The sequence below is a fragment of the Muscardinus avellanarius genome, assembly GCF_963383645.1.
Source record: "Muscardinus avellanarius genome assembly, chromosome: 4".
Lineage (NCBI taxonomy): Eukaryota > Metazoa > Chordata > Mammalia > Rodentia > Gliridae > Muscardinus > Muscardinus avellanarius.
The window spans coordinates 137668569-137690991 of NC_137789.1; the positions used below are offsets into that span (position 1 = coordinate 137668569).

At 40.2% G+C, this 22423-nt stretch overlaps 1 protein-coding gene across 1 annotated transcript in view; it reads left to right on the top strand.

The window, feature by feature from the left end:
• SORCS3 (sortilin related VPS10 domain containing receptor 3) overlaps positions 1-22423 on the top strand; it is a gene marked incomplete at both ends in the record, with an annotated part of 623015 nt that overhangs the window by 368903 nt on the left and 231689 nt on the right. The window contains one exon of the mRNA XM_080694612.1: positions 19506-19579. Within this exon, the coding sequence (XP_080550738.1) occupies positions 19506-19579 (74 nt within the window). The remainder of the gene's footprint in view (positions 1-19505; positions 19580-22423) is intronic.

A 22423-nucleotide genomic window follows, 5' to 3' on the forward strand; every position in this document is an offset into this window, starting at 1 on the left:
AGTTTTTACCCCAATATGATGTATTAATATAATACACCAATAAAAAGTTTAAAAAAAGAAGAAAAATGCTAGGCTCTAACAGCTTTGCTGAGGGGACTCAGGGGAAAGATTGTGTCTCATTTTTCACTTTTGTTTCTGTTAGTGCCAGGACCAGAGAGAAAGAAAGAAACTTGGAGGGTTACCTTTAACCAAGATATTCTTCAAGAGAACTGTCTGTTCCTTGCTTAAGCCTTGGAGGGATTGGTGTTGTGTTTGTGGAGGTGATTCTCTTGCATAATGGCTTTTCACTTTGTTGGTCTCTCTCCCCTCCAGTCTGGCTCTTGGTTATACTTTTAAAATAATACATAGAAGCGGGGCGTGGTGTCGCATGCTTGTAATCCCCACGCTTGGGACACAGAGACAGGAGGATGGCTCAGGTTCAAAGCCAGCCTCGCTGGCTTAGAAAACCTTGTTTCCAAATAAAAAATATAAAATAGGTCTGGGAGTGTAGCCCAGAGATAGAAGGGTTCCATCCCCAGTACCACCAAAAAAAAAAAAAAATTACATAGAAGATTCTACAGCTTCCTAAGTTAGGGATGTTCTCAGTAATTTTAAGAGACCTTGTTTCAAAAAAAAAAAAAAAGGACTGTGTGTGTAACTTGTAGAATGCCTCTGAGTTCAATGCCCAGTTTCTTAAAGGCATGGAGGTATGTGTCTGTAACCCTATTACCTGGAAGGCTGAGATAGGAGGATCACAAAACTGCCTCAGCAATTTTTGGAGATCCTGTTTCAAAGTAAAAAGGGCTGGAGAGTGTAGCTCGGAGATAGAATGCCCCTAGGTTCAATCCTCATTACCAAAATAAAATGAAATAAAAGTTAAAAAAAATATGTATATCTGGAGGCAAAATCACCATGGGCTATCCTCTGAGACATTTATGTGGTACTTAGTGCTACTGTGGCTACTGGCCTGCCCAGTTCTGTTTCTCCTAAGCCGTTTTTCCAAGGAGATCTTCGGGGCAATTTAATCATCACCCACACTACCTGAACAGAAAGCATTTGACTGTGTGCTCCTGAAGCCAGCAACGTGTTACTTTCCCAGGTCTTGGTTAGAGAAACTGAAGCTCCTTTAGACAGGATTTGGGGACCTCACTTCATTGTCTATACAGTCTTCAACATGGCTTGAGGGTCCTTGTTGTTGACATTTTTTTAAACAGTTATTCGTTTCCTTGTCTTTTTCTCCCAATAGACTTAGGGTTCTTCCAGGGCCCTATTCTCATTTCTTCCTTATTCTTTATTTTTTGCAGACAATGCACAATAGGGAGTTTGTACTTACTGGTTGAATACCTTATCCTTCCTGGTAAATTTTTCCCTTCTCATACATCCCGCACATCCAAAGAATATGTTAACTCATGAAAGTCTTGACACTCCGACAAACTCAAATCTTTCCCGGATCTGAATTTCAGTGACACCACTTTCTGTGGGTTCAAAATCTTAGAGTCATCCCTGAGTTGTCACTTTGTGTTAAAGCCAACCCAATTAGTGCAGAAAATCACATCATTTTCATCTTCAAAATATATTCCAAGTGTGATCCGTTCCTTTGTTCTCCTTCCTTACTCAGGGGATGGGGCTGGAATCTCAGATCTGCCTGGGACTCCTCTTTTTCCCTCAGCCCTCACAGCTGTTGCTTTACCCAGTCTTATGAGCATTCCCGTCAGTGCTCTGCACATCTCTCCCTGACTCCTCCACTAACCAGGTCCAGCCACATCCCTCTCTACTGGAGGATTTCAGGCATTGCTTCTGTCCTCCTGCTGTGATCCTCACAATTGCCCCACTTGCTGCCCTCAAGGAGCAGATGGGGAGCATTCCACTTGCAGCCGGGTTACTGCAGCCCTGACCTCAGATGCAGATTCCCACACTATGGGAAAGACCCAAGAGTCTATACAGGGAAAACACACTTCTCGGATGAGCTTGTCTTTGGGGTTCTCTCTAGCCCAATCTCCTGACATTGCTCCCTGTGGTCAGGCAGCGCTGGCCTTCCTTGGTCCTCAGATGCACTACAGCTCCTGCCTCCTTGACGGCTCTTTTTCAGAGGTTCACAGCTCTTACTCTAGCCTTACACTCAGGTTTGTGTTCAGGCGTTAACTCCTCAGAGAGGTCTTTCCTGGCCACCTCAATAAAAAGAGCATCACATAAGCTCAGTCCCCCTTATTCTGCTGAGATAGTCTTCTCAGCAGTGCTCTGCACATGACATTACACAGGTGATCTTCATTATTCACAAATTTGTATTTGCCAGTCTGCTGACCTGCTAAAATATATTTGCAACCCCCAAAGCAATACGCACGGTGTCACAGTGACACTGTGGTCATTTATAGACAAGAGGAAGTGGCGAAGAATGTGTCACTGGATATGCACAAAGCACTTGGTGGGCTTTCACCCCGCTCCCTGCCGCTACCCCTGCTTCCCCATACATGACGTTGAGGTTGGCATTTCCCACCCCTGATTTAGACTAATATAAGTCAATACTGCCTTCACTGTATAAGCACCTCAGGAACTTTAAAAACACATCTTCTATTCCTAGAGCTTCTGACTTTAATTTTTTTTTTTGGGGGGGTGGGGGTGAGAGACCCTGGCATCGGGACTGTTTAAAACTCTGGGAATCACTAACACGGACTTTAAACCACTGATTTGGGTCATTAAAGCCACAAATGAGAGAACCTGAAAGCAGACACTGTCTTCCTGCCCTTGCCCAGGTACCTTCTCACCCCATTTTAGAACCTAGAAAGGAGCACCGCTTGAGCGCTTTGGGTGGGGACTGCCTGGCTTTGGTAAGTCCCCTTTGTTTAATGCACAGACCATATTGCTTGCATCTAGAGAGAAGCCTAATTATCTGTGTAATGAATGAGTTGTACTCTCAGGGCATCCAGTCCAGCTGTTGCTCTGCATTTCAGCTGAGCCTATGCTTTTGCTATCTCACTATGTTTCAGCAGTGGCAGTTGGATAGGATCGTTTCACACGGGAGCAGTCTGTCCCTCTCCCAGCTCAGGGCCCTGGCTTCTCCAATACGGAACTAGGAGTGGGTTCCCTGGAGCCAGAAGTTTCCGGACTTCTGGTCAAAACTCTGACTTTAATGGGTCCTAGAGGAAGCATGTGGCACTCCTCTCTATAAGGAGATCCAAATATTCACCTGGTCATTGTCTACCTGGGTTATGGGCACAGGTGGCTGAAGACAGGGGGATGAACTTAGTTGCTAGTTTCTGAACATCCTCAAGGATTATTGAGAGCAGAGTCTCTCACTAGTTCCTCTGCATTTATATGAGAGTCATCTTGGGACTTGTTAAATTGCAGACATCTGGACTCCAGCCCTGTCCCACTGAAAGAGAATATGTGGAGTTTAGACTAATATAACTCCACACTGCCTCCACTTTAGAAGCACCTCAGGAACTTTGAAAACACCTCTTCTATTCCTAGAGCTTCTGACTTTATTGTTTTGGGTAAGGAACTCTGGCATCAGGACTGTTTAAAACTCCAGGAATTGCTAACATAAGACTTTACATTTTTAACAAGGTATCCAGAAAATTATAAAATTTTAAAAGGTTTTTATTTTGGAGTGAGCCCATCATTGTACTTTTATAAGAAAACGGACAAATTTATTCTTTCTCAAAATAGCACAGTAGGCCCACTGGTAGGGCTGGACTTGAGTCTAGGCTAGCTAATGCTATGTAGACAACTCTTCTCATCTTAGAGGATTTACAACTGTGAACATTCACTATTGCTCACCATTCAGTGGGGCATTGTTGCTCCTGTGCCTGGGTTATCTTGCATAATCTCTGTTTCCTCTAGCAGGCTACCACAGGAGTGCTTGACTACTGATGACAACATTCTGAAAACCTTGGAGTGTTCAAGGCTCCTTAGAGACTGCACAGAATAGGAACACTGTCATTCACATTGCATTCTAACATCAAAACAAGGAGCAAATTCTCCTAGATTCAGGGGTGATGAATGTATTATAGTTCTCCTGGGAAGTATTGAAATCCCTCACAAAGGTCTTAGAGACAGAGAGGGTGAATCTCCAGAAGGCTGCCACACATCCCTGGGTCTTTCCCACAAGGTTTGAATGTTTTGGTAAAAATCTTTTACAAATGTTTAGGGAGCATCAGTAAGAAATGCTCCCTTGAATTCTACTCCTAGGATCATTGCTCTTGGAGGAAGAATAAAAAAATTATGAATCTAAAGGGACTACAGAACTCCTCAAGTTTCAACCTCATTTGATACTTTAATTTCCTGATAATATTACCTTAATCAAAGTATGCATTCGTCTTCTGCTCAAACACATCATGCATTTCTCTGGAGAACTTGGTATAATGTGAAGCAACTCCTTCTTAGCCACAAAGAGTGCTTATCATTACTATATTATTGCTTATGTAAAGTCAACATTTTTTTCTGTCTAGATTTTAACTTTTGTCGCGTGTCTACCCTCTGATGCTGTATAGAACATCTCATCATCTCTGCCTAACCTCCCCTTACCCCAGACAGCCTTTTTCCCATGTGAAAATAGGTATTACATACCTTTTCTCAATGGCTAGTTTTCTGTCCCAAGCTTCTACCAAGTTTATTTTTCCTAAGATATACTTTTGAGCTTACTTATAATTCATACTGTTTGCTTGAAAATACTTCTTTTTCAATGGCAGCCTGGTGTTTTGGAATAAGCACTACTTTTGGAATATGATGCCCTAGAATTTACTTTGGGGTCTTAAACACATTCATAACACCCATTGGGAACTGTGGACAGAAATCATTATCAAACAGAGTTTATTTTGTGTTATTAAATTAGATCACATATACAGAAATGCCTGCAAGGGACAAACCCTCCATACATATTAGTCTCTTTTCTTTCTTTCTCCTCTGAATGAATGATTTTGAAACTACACATATTTTTCTTAACATCTTGAGTTTGAAATAATTCATATATTTTCTAGCCTACTCTTAGTACTAAAATCATGAGCATATCTACATGAGCATATCTCATATTTTTATTGTTTAAATAAAATATGTTTAAAATGGTATTTCATATGGCAGAAAGAGTGATGTCCTCCTTTGTTCCAAATGGAAAGTAGTTATTATTGTTTTGATACTTGAAGATAGTAATTTAAATTAAACACCTAAAACTAAGGAAATTAATTCTTCTCGCCTTTTAGATTCATGCTTTTGAGAAGGAACAAAATACTAACCTGAACTTGGAAAAGAGTTAAGGACAAATTGGATATAGTGAGAAAGCCAAAAATGTAGGTAATAAAATGGATGTTAACAACAGGATATGATGTGAAACCAAAGTCATTACAGAAAGAAAACACAGGTGAAAGGTAGGAGGGGGTGTGGATCCGAGCAAATAAAGTCAGCTCACATGGAAACCAGTCTTTTGTTTAAAGGGCACAGCTTAATATGAGACATTTCTGAATAATAATATATAAAAATGAATAGACTGTGATTGCGAAGGAAAATGGTCAAGGGAATAGGACTGTGGAGACAAAAGAATAGATTTTAGTAAATACTATGTAAATTGTTTGCAAGATTGTCTTACATTATTGTTAGCTTGGAAAATACTCTTCAGTATAAAAGAGGATAAAATGAATCATGAACATGATTTGTAAATAAAGGTGCTAGATGAATTCAAGATGTAGTGTCATTCATGTATGGTGTATCCGAATGAGCCCTTATTTCGGTGAGGTTATATTAACTTGTTTTTCTTTTACAATCAAGCATCCAACCAAGAAAAGACAGCATAGTTTAGCAAAAAAAAAAAAAAAAAAAAAAAGAGCAGGAAAAAAAAGAGCACTGAATTGGAGTCAGGGCCCTTGAGTTCCAGCTTCATGAAACCCAACTGTGTGATACTAAGCAAATCACTGAAGTTTTCTTAGATATAGGTTCCCCATATGTGGAAGGAACTGTCCACATGATTGCTAAAGCTGCTTTTAGCTATGAAATTCATGATTCTCTGATTCCGCCTGGTTGAGCAGACAAGTAGTAGTAGTTGGTGTGTGTAAATCAAGATTCCAGATGGGCTTCTTGGCTTCTTCTTGTCCAGGTATTTCTAATGTACTTAAAGAGACAACCTGTGGTTTTGATGCATTCATGAATGCATCAAATCAATATTTGGATGGATTAAGTAAAAACCATTTGAGACCTATAAGAGGAACCTGTCAGGAGTTAGACAATGAATGTTAAAATTGAGAAAAGAGATGCTGTGTATGGGTTACTCTTTTTTCTCACCAACCTCATATAGCAATGAGTTTTATGAATTTCATTTTAAACATAGTTTTTAATGTTTGGTTTCTCATCTTGCCTTTTTTTAAACAAGCATGACTTCAGAGAATGAAGAGAACTAGAGCTAATATTGAAAGAAGCATAGAATAAAGATACATTGGGAAAGAGAAAGGGCATGTTTCACATGGAAAGAATAGACTTTTAAAAGACATAAAAGGGATAGCCATGTGCTCATTAATTTAGACATCTACCCTCTTGTACCTGGTTCTTTGATAAGCACTCAAGACTATTAAATAAAGAAAGATAGATATCGATCATATTACTATAGAAATACACATTCTCATACTTTGACAAAAAGTATGAAATAACAGAGCAGAAAGCCCCATGAAAAGGTGACAGTAGACCTGGAGTGGGAGGTGACCCAGGAGAACTTCCCTTAGGAAGTGTTGTTTTTACTGAGTTAAGTACCTTGAAGAAAAGACTGAGACATGGGGAGAAAAAGAAGAGTGTTCTAAGTAGAGAGGGTGGCAGCATCTCTAATGAACGTGAGATTGTAGAGTCTTTGGAGTTTTTGAGGAGTTAAAAGAGCCAGTCTGACTGGAACTTGGAAAATAATGGGGGAGAGGTCCCTAGATGAGCATAAATTTACCCACTGGACAAAAGTGTAGTTTGTATGTAGACATCAGTATTTCTAAGCCAGTTTCTACGTGCCTGGCTGGAGAAAGGCACACTATGCCATAGGGTGGTTTGAGAATCGTGGAACAAGCCTCATCTGAGTCGCCTGTCTCAAATGGACCTTCAGGGACATAAGTATCTCTAGTAAGTGGTAGGACACTATGTTGAGAAACAGTAAGCTTTAGTCATTCCAATTTAATAGATGCATGTAGTCTATGAAATTGGAGGCATGTTGGAATAGCAAGTCTATAGAGTCATGCAAACCATGGTTTAAAAAAAAGTGTTACCTGACAGGGTCAGCTGGAATCACTTTAAGGCAAGTGTGACATTATTCAAGATTATTTTCCCCTCTTCTGTTCATTACAGTTAAGAGTATTTCATGAAAGTCCTGCCCTTGTGTTGCCTCCTCATATCAAGTTGAGGATTCCAGCTGTCATAGGCACCACAGCACCTCCACTCTGCAGTCACCCTACACAAATCACACTTGTGACAACTAAATGTCACCCTTCACCAAGGCACTCAGTCTTTATGCGTCAGCCATTCTTTCTTCTCTTCCTCAAACTAGGGGCTCACAAGCACTCCTAGGGGGCAGTAGTGAAAAGGGTATATGACGGGTGCAGGGTATTTGTTCAGAGGGTCCACTTTACTTGGAGATTTGAAAAGAAACTTATCATTTATTCTAACCAGAAATATTTTTAGAGAATACAACAAAATATGCATGGAATTTTTAAAGTAATAATTAAAGACATGAAGCTATCTGCCCTCACATCAGACTGCTTAAGATCAAATCTCCAAAGTCTTGGTGAAATGTTTTATGTCTTTGGCCACCAGACATGCTTTGATTTTGGAAAGCAGTGGGTCTTAAGCTGATAAATAGTACAGATACTGCTTATAGGATACCCTGCCTTTCTTGCCTATTTTATAATACATTATATAAATTTATTTGAAAAGTCATTTTTGTTTTGGTTTATTTGGTTTTAGCAAGTGTATTGGAAGTTTTATAGTGAAGTATGTACCTATCTACATTTTTCTGCTTTTACAGTCTTTTTCTTCTAGACCCAGTCTTTAAGTTTTTGTTTTATCCTTGTATCTATTTTCCTGTGGAGTCGTCATCTTCCTTTCCTCTTGACTATGTAAGATTACTTCACTTGGATTCCTTTCTATCTCTACTCTATCTTCTTTAAGCTGTGGCAGTTAAAGCAATATACAGTGACCCAGGGCCAAAAAAATTGTACTATCCTAGATAGATGAGATAATGTTTCTATTTTATTTCCAACATTTTTCCTAATGATATATTTTTTTAATCTATGCCATCTTTACTTTGGTAGGAGGGGCATATTCTTCAGGCCAACTCATCTATTATAATTCAGCCCAAGGATCCTTCTCAACCAAGTAGAACCAACTTCTCCTTTTTGTGAAATCTCTTGGTACTCCTCTACCACCATTCTCATGGGCCTCCTTGAGTTGTACTAACCTGCTGACATATTTCTCTTCCTATCTAGATTTTTACTTTCTGGAGTTTGTCTCTGTTATCTCACATGGTACTGAACCTAGTACATGCTAGGTGTTCACTTATTGCTACATAAATGAATGTGTGAAGTGATTTCAGTTCATTGACTACATGGAACAGTGGACAACAGTTCAGAATTCTCTTATTTACCTTGTCAAAGAACAATGTCAAAGATTAAAAATACATAAAAAACGGGCATGGCTTTTATAATACAGATTCTTAAAACTGGAATAAAAAAATGGTAGGTAATGTTGCCAGGTAAAATGCAGGATACCCAGGCAAAAGTCATGGCACAGCCTTTAATCCCAGTGCGTGGGAGTCTAAGACAGGAGGCTGGCAGGTTAGAGGGTAATCTCAGTAACTTGGGAGATTATTTTTCAAAGCAAAAATGTAAAATAGGGCTAGGGGTATAGATCAGAGGTACAACACAGCTGGGTTAAATCCCTAGGATTATGCACACACACACACACACAGGATACCCAATTAAATTTGAATTTAAAATAAAAAATAATATAGATATATCCTTAATAGTGCATAAAACATACTTACAAAACATTAAATTTTTCCTTGAAATTCAAATTTCTCATGTATTTTTATCTTCTAAATGTAGCAACCATATTCTAAGGTCTAATAGACCTATTCTTTTCTAGAGACAAGTGTACATCTCTACTAAGAATCATATCATAGCTGGTAGATCTTATGGAGCTTCTGGATTGAGACATACCTTGTTTCACCTAAAGTGTGATTTAAATGTTTGAATTTGTTATCTAAATTGAAAAGTATAGATTTCACAGAAGAATCTGAATTTTCAGGTTCTTTTGAAAAATTGTAAAACCTGATAACACTAGATGAGCCCTCCTCTTTATCTAAAGAACAGCTGGGTCCACTTTTAGATGGGGCATGAGTTCTCTGGGTTCCCTCTTTTTTCTCAGCATTGTGGTGAAATGCCATTTACCCAGCATCATCCCATTTGCACTGTGCTTTCCTTAGAATTTAGAGGAAAGTGAAACATTTTTTTTTTACTTCAGTCTCTATTAAAAGTAGGAAAACAAAAGACAGACATAGAGGGTCAACTGTTTCAATAAAAATGAAGAAAATCTTCCTCTTGCATAAGCAAACTTTCTACTTGTGTTAAGTGCCAGAAAACTGAAGCTCTGTCTAAAGGGTACAGATGATAATACTATTCTTCTTAAACTACCCTAATAGTTTTTATAATATAAGCTTGGAGGTATTTAAGTTCTTGATTGTCACTAGAATGTAAGATCTTTGAAGGCAGAGATTCTTTGTCTTTTGTGTTCATTTATGTGTCTAAACTCATAGGACAGTGCTTGGTTCTTAATAGATATATAATCAACATCAACAATCATGTTGATTATATATCTACTAAATGAATAAGACATGTAAAAGAGCAAAACTCTATGGCTAGAAATCTTCAAGAAGAAAGAAAATGTCTGAAAATTATGGCATTGCTAGTTTTTTTTTTAAATGAACACTGTAATGGTGTAGCTGAGTCTTAGATCTCTTAAGAGCAGAGGATAATGCCTGCTGAGGACTTAGGTTCTTCTCTTTTTCCTCAGGACATAGACTAATATTGGATGGGTTTGTCCTCACTAGTAATCGAGAAAGGAATTCTTTTGATACTATCTGAGGAAGGAACCAGAAGCAGGTGTTAGGACTCTCTACTGTGTTGTGACCATGGACCCTGTTCTATTACAAATATTGCTGCAATCCAGGGCTTCTCTCAGCAGCCCTACACAGGACACTCAAGCAAGCCCTCCCACTACACCCTTGTTGTCCAAAGAAAAATGTGTAGACATTTTATTATTTTGAGCAGAATCCAGATCTTTATGTTTGTTTTGCAGTGTTGGAGATTATACTCTGGGCCTTATACGTGCTGGTAAAGCATTCTACCACTGAGCTACATCCCAAGCCAGGTTCATTTTATTTGAATGACAACAACATCATGGCCATTATTCAGCAGAAAGCTACCTAAACCCCATAGATTCTGTGAAAAAAAATCAAGGCAGTTATACATCAAGTTTGAGCTTTCTTACAGGGGAGAGCTTTTATATGAATATGTTCCAACCCATCCTTCTTTCCAAGTGGGAGATAGGCTGGCTCAGGAAAATCTACTCTGAGTACTAAAAAGTACCACAAAATGTATATTTTGTTGCCTCTGACTGTGTCTGGTCAACACTGTGTGAGTGTTATGAACTGGCATTTCTTAGAAAGTGTCTTTGGGGGCAAGATATGGTAAAAATGCACGGTACAGAGATATGTAGGCAAATGAGGGTCACTTTGAACCACAGGTTCAACCATCTGGCCATAAGCCAGACCTCTGGCCTTAAAACTAAAATGCCCAGCTTGAGACGTGAAACCAACAGAAAAGCATGGAGAGATGTGTCATCTGCAGTTCCTTCCAGGTTGCTCCCTGTGGTGGGTGGGTATGAGCTGCCTGCACCAGTTGGCTGGGGATGATGTAACAAAGTTCGATGTACTGACTGACTTAACAATTGAAATGTATTGTCTCACAGTTCTGGAGGCTGGAATTCTAAAATTAAGATGTTGGCAGAGCTGTGCTTCCTCTGAAATCTACAGAGGATTCTTTCCTTGCCTTTCTCTGGCACCTGGTGTTTTGCCGGCTACCTTGGGACCTTCCTTGGCTTATAGATGCATCTCTTCAATCCTTTGTCTTTATATGGTATTCTCCTCATGTGTTTATTCCCTTATGGTGACACCAATCATGTGGATGAGGGCCCACCCTAATGACCTCATTTTAGCCTGATCATCTCTGCAAAGACTCTATTTCTTATTAAGGCCACATTCTGAGATCTAGGAGTCAAGACATAAACATATCTTTTGAGGAGGACACAAATTCAACTCCTAACAAGGCCTGATGCTCCTAATATTCTTACTTATTTTTAAAATTCAAACTTTCTGGGTACAACCTGTTGTTCTTTCTGTGGAATATTCCATTGATTCAATTGCCTGTTTAGTTCGTCAACTATCAGCTTTTCCCTGGCAGGCTGATGTAATTAGGGAACTAATAACTAAATCAATAAGGAAAAGAGCATGCACTTTCATATTTTCCAGCTGCACTGATGACTCATTTAGGATTCTCTGCATGTATGCTGCAGCTGCCCATGAGCTTGTTAAGGTTATGTGACTATTATCTGGCTGGGTCTCTGGTAATGTCCAGGGATGATGTCTTTCCAGGGAGGGGGTGCTATGAGGTAGGATACAGAGCAGAACATGAGCCCTGTACATAGCTTTGTGTAAACTGGGTATGCTTATTGTTTGGAAAACACATTTTATTTTAATGTTGCATGAAATACATTGGGTTGGAGCCACAAAGGGCCGTAAAAACACCATGTGAGTTAGCTGACACATTGCCTGTCTGAGGAAGGATTTGCCACTCTGTATGAGAGTTTCTGTGATACCCTGCTCTTTGGAGAACCCCACATTGCTCTGCTGATTATGGTTAACTCACAAAAAAATTGGACTTTTAATTCTTAATTATTTTTTTATTGGTGCATATTATTTACTCAGAATCGTGAGTTTCATTGTATCATATCTTTGCCTTTTAAGAGTTAGATTGGGCTGGATGTAGTGCTGCATGCTTGCAATCCCAGTACTTGGGAGGACAAGACGGGAGGATTGCAAGTTCACAGCCAGCATCAGTAATTTAGGGAGGCCTTCTGCAACTTAATGGGACCCTGTTTCAAAATAAGAAATAAAATAGGGCTAGGGGAGTAAATCAGAGGCAAAATTCCCCTGATTTCAATCCTGGTACCAAAGGGAAAAAAAAACTTTTAAAAAAGAGGTAGCTTGAAAGATATAGTTATATAATCCAAAAGTTACTATATTAAAATATAAATAGAATAAAATGTGGGTTTAGATTGCTATTGAAATATAACACAAATTCATTATAGAAATATGAAAATAATGGAAATCCTTAAAAATATTTATAAATTAGTCATAATCCTTCAATTCAGAAACAACCACTACCAATATTTAGGCATATTTTATTCAAAAAATATGTTTCAAGTTCTTGAAATATCTAAATAAAATTGATGCCAATAAATACATATTTTGTAATTTAAATGAATAATATATTCTGAGGATTTTCATATCATCAAACAGTCTTCTAATACTATTTAATGTTCACATCGTTCATAATGCTTCATTTCCATTTGAATGTTAAAGCTTTAATGTTTTAATTACAAGATTAATACATATTCATAATAGTTTTAAAAATCTAGATGACCAGAAGAGGGAAATACTAATTTCCCACAGTCTCACCAATGGAAATCTATCTCACCTTAATACCACAGCACAGATTGCATGGCATGGTAATTGCATGTGTATCTGTCTTTCATTGACCCTGAAAATTTTAACCTTTGTAACCCTAGCACTTAGTTCAGTGTCTAGAACATGGTGGTTGTTTAACATACTTTTACTGAATGAATGAATTGATGAATAATTAAAGAAGAGGGAGAACAAATGTATAAATGAAGCAGCTGTAAGGATCTCTCTTATGATAGAATAAAACATATTTTAGACTCAGCAACTTATTGTAGATTGAAAGACAAGGTAGCTAACCCAAGACCCTTAATGAATTGCAGCCTGCTCTTTCTGTTCATCTGAATCAGCCTCTAGGCAGAGAATTCAATTTAATTTTTTCCCCATCATTCAAACTGAAGAGCTGAAAAAGCAAAACCAAGGGAGGCAGAAGGTGGAACAGGCTTGGATGAGGAGATCGACACAGCTCATTCTCTTTGTGTTAGAAAGAGCATAAGAGCCGCTTTTCCCCAAGGGTGGGCTCACCATGAGAGAAGAACTGATCATTTTCCTGGAGGATGGAGACTACAAGAGTGTTAGCATGACTCTCCTGATTTTTACCTGGCCTGTCTCCAGAGTTTGCAGCAGAAGACCCAATCGTGCATGGGGTTTATTTCAAGGGATTCCACGGCTCCATTTGCTATGATTGAAATCAGAAATGACAGAGTCTTATCACTGGGCTAGAGAAGTTGTTCCAAACTCTCTTCTACTTTTAAATGGGAAGCATATGCCTTAAGTCTGAGTATGTGTCTCTCAGACACCTGTCATGGGAAGGGGATTGCATCATTTCTTAACACTCTGCACAGAAAACTCTAACCTTGCAATAAAATATATGAATATATTCTTTCCAATGGAATAATCTGGTTCTCACAAACCCTCTTCTTTTACTACCCCTCCTAGTATAAACAAACATACAGAGATATATAGACATATCTGCAAATACATAGAGGGATGGATAGGCTAGGCAGGCAGATGGGTAGGTGGACAATCTCTCTCTTTGGCAAGCCATAGCCATCATATCCCACTTTCCTCCTAAAAGCTCTCCCCAAGTCAAGTTCTTTCTACCCAGTGAATCTCCATCTGCTTTCTTTTTCTTCCTATGAGCTATCTCTAAAGGCCTATCCCATGGCATATTTCTTCAAGAAGTTTCATTGTTCTAGTTCTACCCCTGTCATTTCTAGTTTCTCAACTCCTAGCATTTCGGCCTGTATCCCATTTCCCCATTCGACATTGTATATTGTATGTCTATCTGGATGTTAGAAAAATGTTTTCTTTTGGCTTTCCAAAAGTTGAGTATGAAGCATATATCTTGCTTATATATTGAATCCTATAAAAAAAAAAAACCTCTACCTCAAGCTGGGTGTGTTGGCGCACGCTTGTAATCCCAGCATTCAGGAGGCTGAGACTAGAGGATTGTGGTTTTTGGACAGCCTCAGGCACTTAGTGAGGACCTCTGTAACTTAGTGGGACTGTTTCAAAATAAAGAATAAAAAATCGGGCAAGGGGTGTAGCTCAGAGGTGGAATGCTCCTGGGTTCCATCTCCAGACCTGCAAAAAAAAAAAAAAAAAAAAAAAAAAAAAACCAAACATACAAACAAACAAACAAACAAAAACTCTACCTCATGGAACTTGAGAGTAGATGTCTGCTAGAGGCTGCATTTGGGGGTGGGGAGAGAAAGGGAAGATGTTGACAATATGGTACAAAATTCTAATGATCCATTGCACAGAATTGTGACTATACTAAATTGCATTGCATATTTCAATGTTTCTAAAAGTAGATCTTAAATATTTCACCACATATAACAAGATAAGTATATGAGAAATGATGGATTTCTTAATGAATCATGATTTAATTAGTTCATAATCTAAACATATATTAGAACATCACATTGTACCTCATAAATACATAATATATACAATTATTTTTTTCAATTACAAATAAAATAAAATAATTAGATGCAATCTTGTGTGCCATGTAATTGAGTGTTCTTTTGAGCCAATGTTGCATTATTCATCAAGTTGGTGAATAAAGAAAGGCATTAGGGGCAGTGGGGATTAGTTTTTACCTGTTTTATTCATGTACAGAGTTGAACACACATAATAGTCTTTTGTGTATGTGTGTGGTTTGAGTTCAAAAAGCCCTCCAAAACTTCATGTGTTGGTAATGTAGCCAGGTTTGGAAGTGGGACATCCCTGGGTCATGGCTGTGGACTGTATCCGACTCTGGCCACTTCCTTATGTGTTGTTTGTTTCCTGATGTCCTGAGCTGGGCACAGTGCTTATTCTCCCACCATCCCCTGAGGCTCTACCATCATGTTTTTTTCCTAGGAGCCCACTAATTATGGACTGACCTCTTAAACTGTGAGCTCCAAACAAACCTTTCTTCTTCTAAGTTGTGCTTGTCACTTATTTTTGGAAACAGTGACAAAGAAGCTGACTAAAGCAGTCTTACTCACACAGTGAGAACCAAGTTTGCATAAATACTGTGAGAACTGGAACTGAGTTTATGTGAGATGGTAGAAACTTGTGATCAGCTAAATCAGGATTGACATCCTGGTTTTCCAGATAGTTGCTGTAGTCATGTTGTAGCACCAAGTATTGATTTGATATCTTCATCTGTGAAGTGGAAATACTAATGTATAGATTTTTTAAATATCTTATAGGCTATTTTGAAGACTCTCTCTCTCTCTCTCTCTCTCTCTCTCTCTCTCATATATATATATACATACATATATATGTATGCATATATATTTATCTCCAACTTTATATATAACTATATACCTATGTGTGTCTACCTATGTATCATTTACTATACAAAAAGATTTTTATGCTGCCAATATTCAATAAACATTTGCTGAATTAAATTGAAATGTACCAAAGATTTTTTGTGAGCCCTATAAAGCTTTGAGATTATCAGACATTCATACTAAAAATGATTTCTCTATGAGTGGTAAGATTATGGGACTTTACAGATAGCCAAATAACTTGAGTGTGGTGTGCTAGAGAGTACTGCCCTATAGGTGAGAGCTACTATTTCCATGAATATACTTAAGATGTTCCTATTTCTATAAATCAAAGTCCCATTTCCTCATAATGTTTGTAGAAAAGAAACAAAAACATGACATCTAGCCCATGGGAGAACATTAAGCCAGGCTTCTGAAAACTTAAATCCTAGTTCCTTTGACCAAACTTAACTGCTTTGAATTTCATGAAATAGGAGGCTGTTGTGGTTGCCAGTTATGTGCCAGACATGGTAAAACCAGTGATGTGCAAAGGTGAATCAGACTCAATCCCTGCCCTCACAGGCTAGCGGGAGGAATGATGTGCCAACCAGGAACAGCTTGCAGTGGACAGTAAATACAGTGGTGGCACCATGGATGAAGTGATCAACTCTGTCTAAACATATCAGAGAATATTTAATATTAGGGGTTTAAGTTAAAAAAAAAACTACCCTGCCTTCTTTTGGGGATTGCTCTAAGGCTCAAATATATGAGAAAGAGGCCCTGGAGGTCCGGGATGCATGGCCCTGACCCCTGGAGGGTGGGCAGGTGCGGGCAGGGCACCCTTAGGCAACCCCCCAACCCAGAAGGCCCCAGAGGTCCGGGCCGCAGGGCTCTGACCCTGGGCGGGCGGGTGGGCACGGATGGGGCACCCTTAGGCGTCCCCCACCCCAAAGAGAAGGCCCCAGAGGTCCGGGCCACATGGCCCCGACCCTGGGAGGGCGTGGCACACTTAGGCGACCATTCCCACCCGGAAGGTTCTGGAGGTCCGAGATGCAAGGCCCCAACCCGGGGCGGGTAGGTGGGTGCAGGCAGGGCACCCTTAGGAGACCCCCCTCCCACTCAGAAAGAAAAAAAAATTTCATCGCTACCAAGTGCCTAATCCCACATCCTCCCAAACCATACATACTCTTTTCTCTTATTAAAAAAAAAAAAAAAAAAAGGGAAACGAAAAAAGAAAAATATTCGAGAGGGGTTAAGATGGCCTCAGTGGCAGATAGGATAGTGGAGATGCAGACAAAACATATCCATCTGAACTGGAACTTTTGCAAAAATTCCCTGTGAAGGAGGATTGCTGCTTCTCTACATCGTTAAGAATCCTGGACATCATCTGTAAGGAGAGAGTCTAGCGGAGACCTAGGAGGAAGGCGGTGGCAGCAGCAGTGGCCTAGATGGTGGTGGAGACTTGGATTTGGGAGAGGCAGACATCTGATCCAACCCACCCTGATCTTCTGAAGAAATTACCCCAAAAGTCAAATGCTACTGTCGCGCATGCTTAGGAACCCTGGACATTATGTGGTATGGGAAAAGAGCTTGGAAAGATTTGAAATGGTGGAGGGAGTCTCACTGGCAGCAGCAAGTACTCAGGGGAGGCAGAGATCTGACGTAATACACCTGGAACTTTTGAAGAAATTACCTCAGAGGCAGAATACTACCACCACGCACCCTTGGGAATGTGGGACAACCTGCTGGGTGAAGAGGGTGCTCGTTTAGGAGCCTGCTGAGGAGTGAGGCTGGTGCTAGGGCCAGTGAGGCCGGCATCGGAGCCTGCTGTGAGGCAAGGCCGCTACTGACGCCTCCGAGGCCGGGATCAGAGCCTGCCAAGGGGTTAGGCCGATCCCAGGGTCAGTGAGGCTGGGATCGGAGCATGCTGTGAGGCAAGGGCAGTGCCAGGGTCAGCGAGACCAGGATCGGAGCCAGGCTTGAGGCAAGGCCAGTGTTGGGGCCTCCGAGGTTGGGATCGGAGCCAGCTGATGCCTTAGGTCAGTGCCAGAGCCAGCGAGGCTGGAATTGTAGCCTGCTGCGAGGCAAAGCCGGTGCTGAGGCCTCCGAGGCTGGGATCGGAGACTGCCGAGGGGTTAGGCCAGTGCCGGGGTCATCGAGGCAGGGATAAGAGCCTGCTGTGAGGCAAGGCCTGTACTGGGGCCTCCAAGGCCGGGATAGGAGCCTGCCGAGGGGTTAGGCCAGTGCCGGGACCAGTGAGGCTGGGATCGGAGCCTGCCTTGAGGTATGGTCAGTGCTGGGGCCTCCAAGGCCAGGATTGGAACCTGCCATGAGGCAAGGCCGCTACTGAGGCCTCTGAGGCAGGTGTTGGTGCCAGCCAAGGGGTTAGGCTGGTGCCGGAGCCAGCAAGGTTGGGATCTGAGCCTGCCATGAGGCAAGACCGGTTCTGGGACCTACAAGGCCGGGATCGGACTCTGCCGAGAGGTAAGGATGGTGCCGGGGTCAGCGAGGCTGGGATTAGAGACTGCTGTGAGACAAGGACAGAGCTGGGACTTGCGAGAACAGGATAGGAACCTGCCAAGGGGTTAGGCCGGTGCCAGGGTCAGCGAGGCCAGGATCAGAGTCTGTTGTGAGGCTAGGCCGGTGCTGGGGTCTCTGAGGCTGGGAGAGGAGCCAGCTGAGGGGTTAGTTCAGTGCGGGGGCCAGCGAGGCCAGGATTGGGGCCTCCCATGAGGCAAGGCTGGTGCTAGAGCCAGCGAGGTTGAGATCAGAGTCCTCCGGGTGGCCAGGCCACTACTGGGGCCGTCAAGAGTGGGATCGGAACTTGCAATGCGCATACACAGAGAAATAGCACAGAAAATAAAATCCAGATGCTTTCCCTAATTAGCAAGAAAAGGGGTAACAGGAGGAGGTCGAGTAGTAGAAAGGGCCCCATTGAGAAGCAATTAAGATGTCCAATCAGAGGGGAGTGGATGGGGGAGGATGGAATCTCTTTAAAACTCATGAGGTGCGTAAACAATTATATCAAAGATAATCACCAATTAAGCATGGGATCGAGGGAGGGGGAGGGAATGGGATGGGGATTGGATGAGGGCTTATTGGATAATATGTGCTAGTATATCCTCTCAAGTCTTGTATTCCAAAGTGATGTATGATTACAAAAAAAAGTAATTGCCACAAAAAATATATAGGAAAGAGCAACATGGCACAGTTAATATGATTTCATTGTCAGATTTAGATATTATATTTTGATCCATTCATTTAATTGAAAAAAAATCCCTGGCTAGTCTTTTAAAGGTTGTTGATCTATCCCTAATGTAATATCAAGGGGGTAATACCATACATGCATAAATAAGTGAACATGGCCTTGTCTAGATGGGTAAATTCTATTTAGACATGAGAATGGCCTATCCTTATTGTCTTGTGAAGATGTAACAATGGAAATGAGCCTGATACCTCTCGTGGCATTATGGCATTCTTCTTCATGTTATCTATAATATATCAAAGCATTAAGAGAAAGAAGTGAAAGCATACTGACTGTGTTTCATGTATTTTGGCTCAGATATTAGCTGATGAGTGCTTTCACACATTTTTTCTACTTTTTCTGTGAGCACAGAATCTTCCTCTTTCTTGTATTCATGTCCCTTAAGGATTTTCATATAGAAGTTGTTCAGTAAATAGTTTTTAAGTAAATATTGCCAAATTGTTTTAAGTGTAGCTAGAAACTATAAGGTGTTTGAAGAAAAGAGAAGATGTAATTTTACTAATGGTTTTACCTTTGTAGGAGACAATGATGGTGATTACAGGTGGATTTATATTAGCTCCGAGCCTCAGTTGATTTAAAACCTACTTGGTCAATAAAGCCAAACATGGCACTGTTACATTCCTATATTTTTATTTGGGTAAACTGAACGCTGACCTGGGTGTGTTAGCACTTTGATGTTGGGATGGTATAGGTGACCTTCAGGTACAGTAGACCTTGAGATTCACCTTCTTTTTACTTCATTGTTTTGCAGCTGTATAGCTCCATGGACTTTGGAAGACGGTGGCAACTCATGCATGAACGCATCACACCCAACAGATTTTACTGGTAAGTCCCATTTACATGCCCACAAACCTTATTAATAAAGAATTATCAGTCAACAGAGAACTCTGGAAAATCCTGGACCACTTCAGCATTTGAAGACAAATGTGTTCTAGCCCTTTGCTACTCAAAGAGCAGTTCATGGGCCAGGAGTATCAGCATCACCTGGGAACTTGTTAGAAATGCAGTCTCCATTCTGATGTGTGGAACTGAAGTATGCATTTAACATGTTCCCTTGATGATACTTGTCCACGTTAAAGTTTGAGAAGTACTGGGCTAGAAAGAGTCATGACCAGTTCCACTTAGCTACATACTTAGTACCCCCCACATGTACTTTTTTTTTGAAGAGTATGTGTTTTATGTACCTTTCCTGAAGGTAATATTTCCAAAAATGTCCTTTGAAGAATATGAATCCCACAAGATGCTCTCCTTTTATAGGAGTTTCTGTGGTTCAATAAATTTAGGTCATGAGTATCCAACTCTTCATTCCTAGAGATAAGAGTCTGTTGAAGGCTTTGGAGCAGCTCAAAGAGAAGAAGCCTGCCAAATTTGAAGTCACTTCTTTTCAAGCTCATTCCATATGGAATCCCGTCCCCATGTCACATTTGAAAAATTCTTCAGAACTACCTCTATGGTGCATATTCTTAGAAACCTTTTTATAAGTGGGAATCCATATTTCAAATGGAAAATTAGCTCTTCTTCCTACTCATAAATGCTTTATTTTTAATTAGTTGGTGTTTCTTTATACAGGCATGCTTTTTTTTGCCTTGGTTGTAATAGGTTCAGTATAATTTTCCTTATGTACTTCCTGGCTCTAATGTGAAAATAATTCATAATTGTCTGGTTTCATTTCAGCAGAAGTGATAGACAAAGGAATAGAGGTGAGGAAGCACATGCCAAATTATCTAATATACTTAATTGTATGCCTAATTTAAAAAGCTAAAACAAAATTTAAAATGTTTGAAAGTAGTACCTATTCCTGTCTCTCTTTAAATACCCTATTTCAATTCCCTTAAAAATTCATGTGATAGCTAATTATGCCTCACAGAACAGGGCTGTTATGTGCATGTGTACTGAGGGCAGTGGTGAAAAGTACCATGTGCACATACATATTCACACTTGCATCTTTGCAAGCAGTGGCTTAAAGCCATTTGAAGGAGAACCAGTAGCTGGTTCCCTCTGCATCCACAAAACTATGTCTACAATTAAAAGTGACGATTGCATAAGTATTCTGTGAGAATCAGCTGTGTCTTATTGTGCACATTTCAGAGTAGCTGGGAGAGAAAAAAAGAGCTAGGAGTATTGCTCTCCACTCAAAACGTGATCTATCCCTAGTATTTCTGCTCCTTACAGACCAACCATTATTTTATTGGTATCTCTTATTGCAGCTATTATTTGGTTTGTGTTTGGAACTATTGAGAATTTTTCAATGGACTAAGACAGAAAAAGAAAATATTTGTTTCTCTGATATTCAAGCTATGTAACTACAGCCTTTGCTCAGCTGAGATGGACCAATTATCAGTTTGACATTTTTCAAAAGTCCCTAAAAAAAAATAAATAAAAATAAAAGCCCTCGGCTGTTTCTGGAACAAACTCTGGAGATGTTAAGGCAGTCGGCCAACTAGAGAGTCAAGTTGATGGCGAAGGAATGCACAGTAGGCTGTGTGAGCCTTGTCATCGTTTCTGCAGGAAATTAAATTAAGTGGATGAAGGGCAGCATTTCCCTATCTTTTGCAGAGAGTAAGATGACTATGCTCCAGCAGCTGTCCCCGACCCTCTGCCTTTGTGAGCAGAAAGAATAAATCCCCAGCTCTCCATAATTGTATTTTGTCTCTCTTCCACTCTGAGGTTCTTTCATAGATGCTCCGATGGAGAAATATGAAAGTTAGTGCCCATGCTGGTGAGCCGAGTGGTAGCTGAACATTTCCCTTTTGCAATTATCACTTTTCTTTTTCTGATGTGTAATTGCCATGGTTATTCTTTTAGGTGTCATAGGAGTCAGAGAGGAAGAGCTGACTTGATACTATCTGGTTTTTCCTCAAAGACAGAATACAAGGTTGTCTAAAGCTCTATACCATTTGTGCTGAAGAGACATGATTAGTATATGTTAGGGGTATATTTTTTACCTTCTTGAGAAATGACAAAACCTACATCTCTCAGGTAGACAACATTCAACCTGTGTTTTCTCATCCATGTAATGGGGACGCTGTTCCCCCTTCAGTTGCTTAAGGTTTTGGAAGGGACTTGATGTGAACAAGTTGACACTTGGCAATTTAATTTTTTACTTTTGATTTACTGTTTGTGTATTACAAGTCATTAAATACTCTGTACTTAAGTAGTGGAAGTACTTTAAATGCTAGGCTTATTAGCAGTCCTTAAAAGTTTCACATGTAAATGATTTGTTATTTTTCTGGGGTATAAATGTGAATCTTATGCACGGTGGGACTGTGTGTCCATGAGCATCTGATAACACTTGAATGGGGCTAATTTACCACCAAAAATCCATACCTCAGCCTGGCAAGTTTATTATCTTCTCCTCATTAAATTATGATTCTTATGAAATGGTAAAAAAACAAATACCTAAAATGTTCTGAAACTTCTTCTTTAGGAGAGAGAGTGCAGAATAAAATGTTACTGAGGAGGGTGGGGAAACATTGGAGAGAAAGCAGTAGTACTGAAAACAAACATTGAAATGAGAGAGTTGATGGTAAAAATGACTTTCAACTTCTGCTGCTATAGACAGATATTGTCCATGTATTACTATTTATAACTTGGACATTTGCAGCTGGGTGTGGAGGCACATGCCTGTAATTCCAGTACTTGGGAGGCTGAAATAGGAGGATTGCAGGT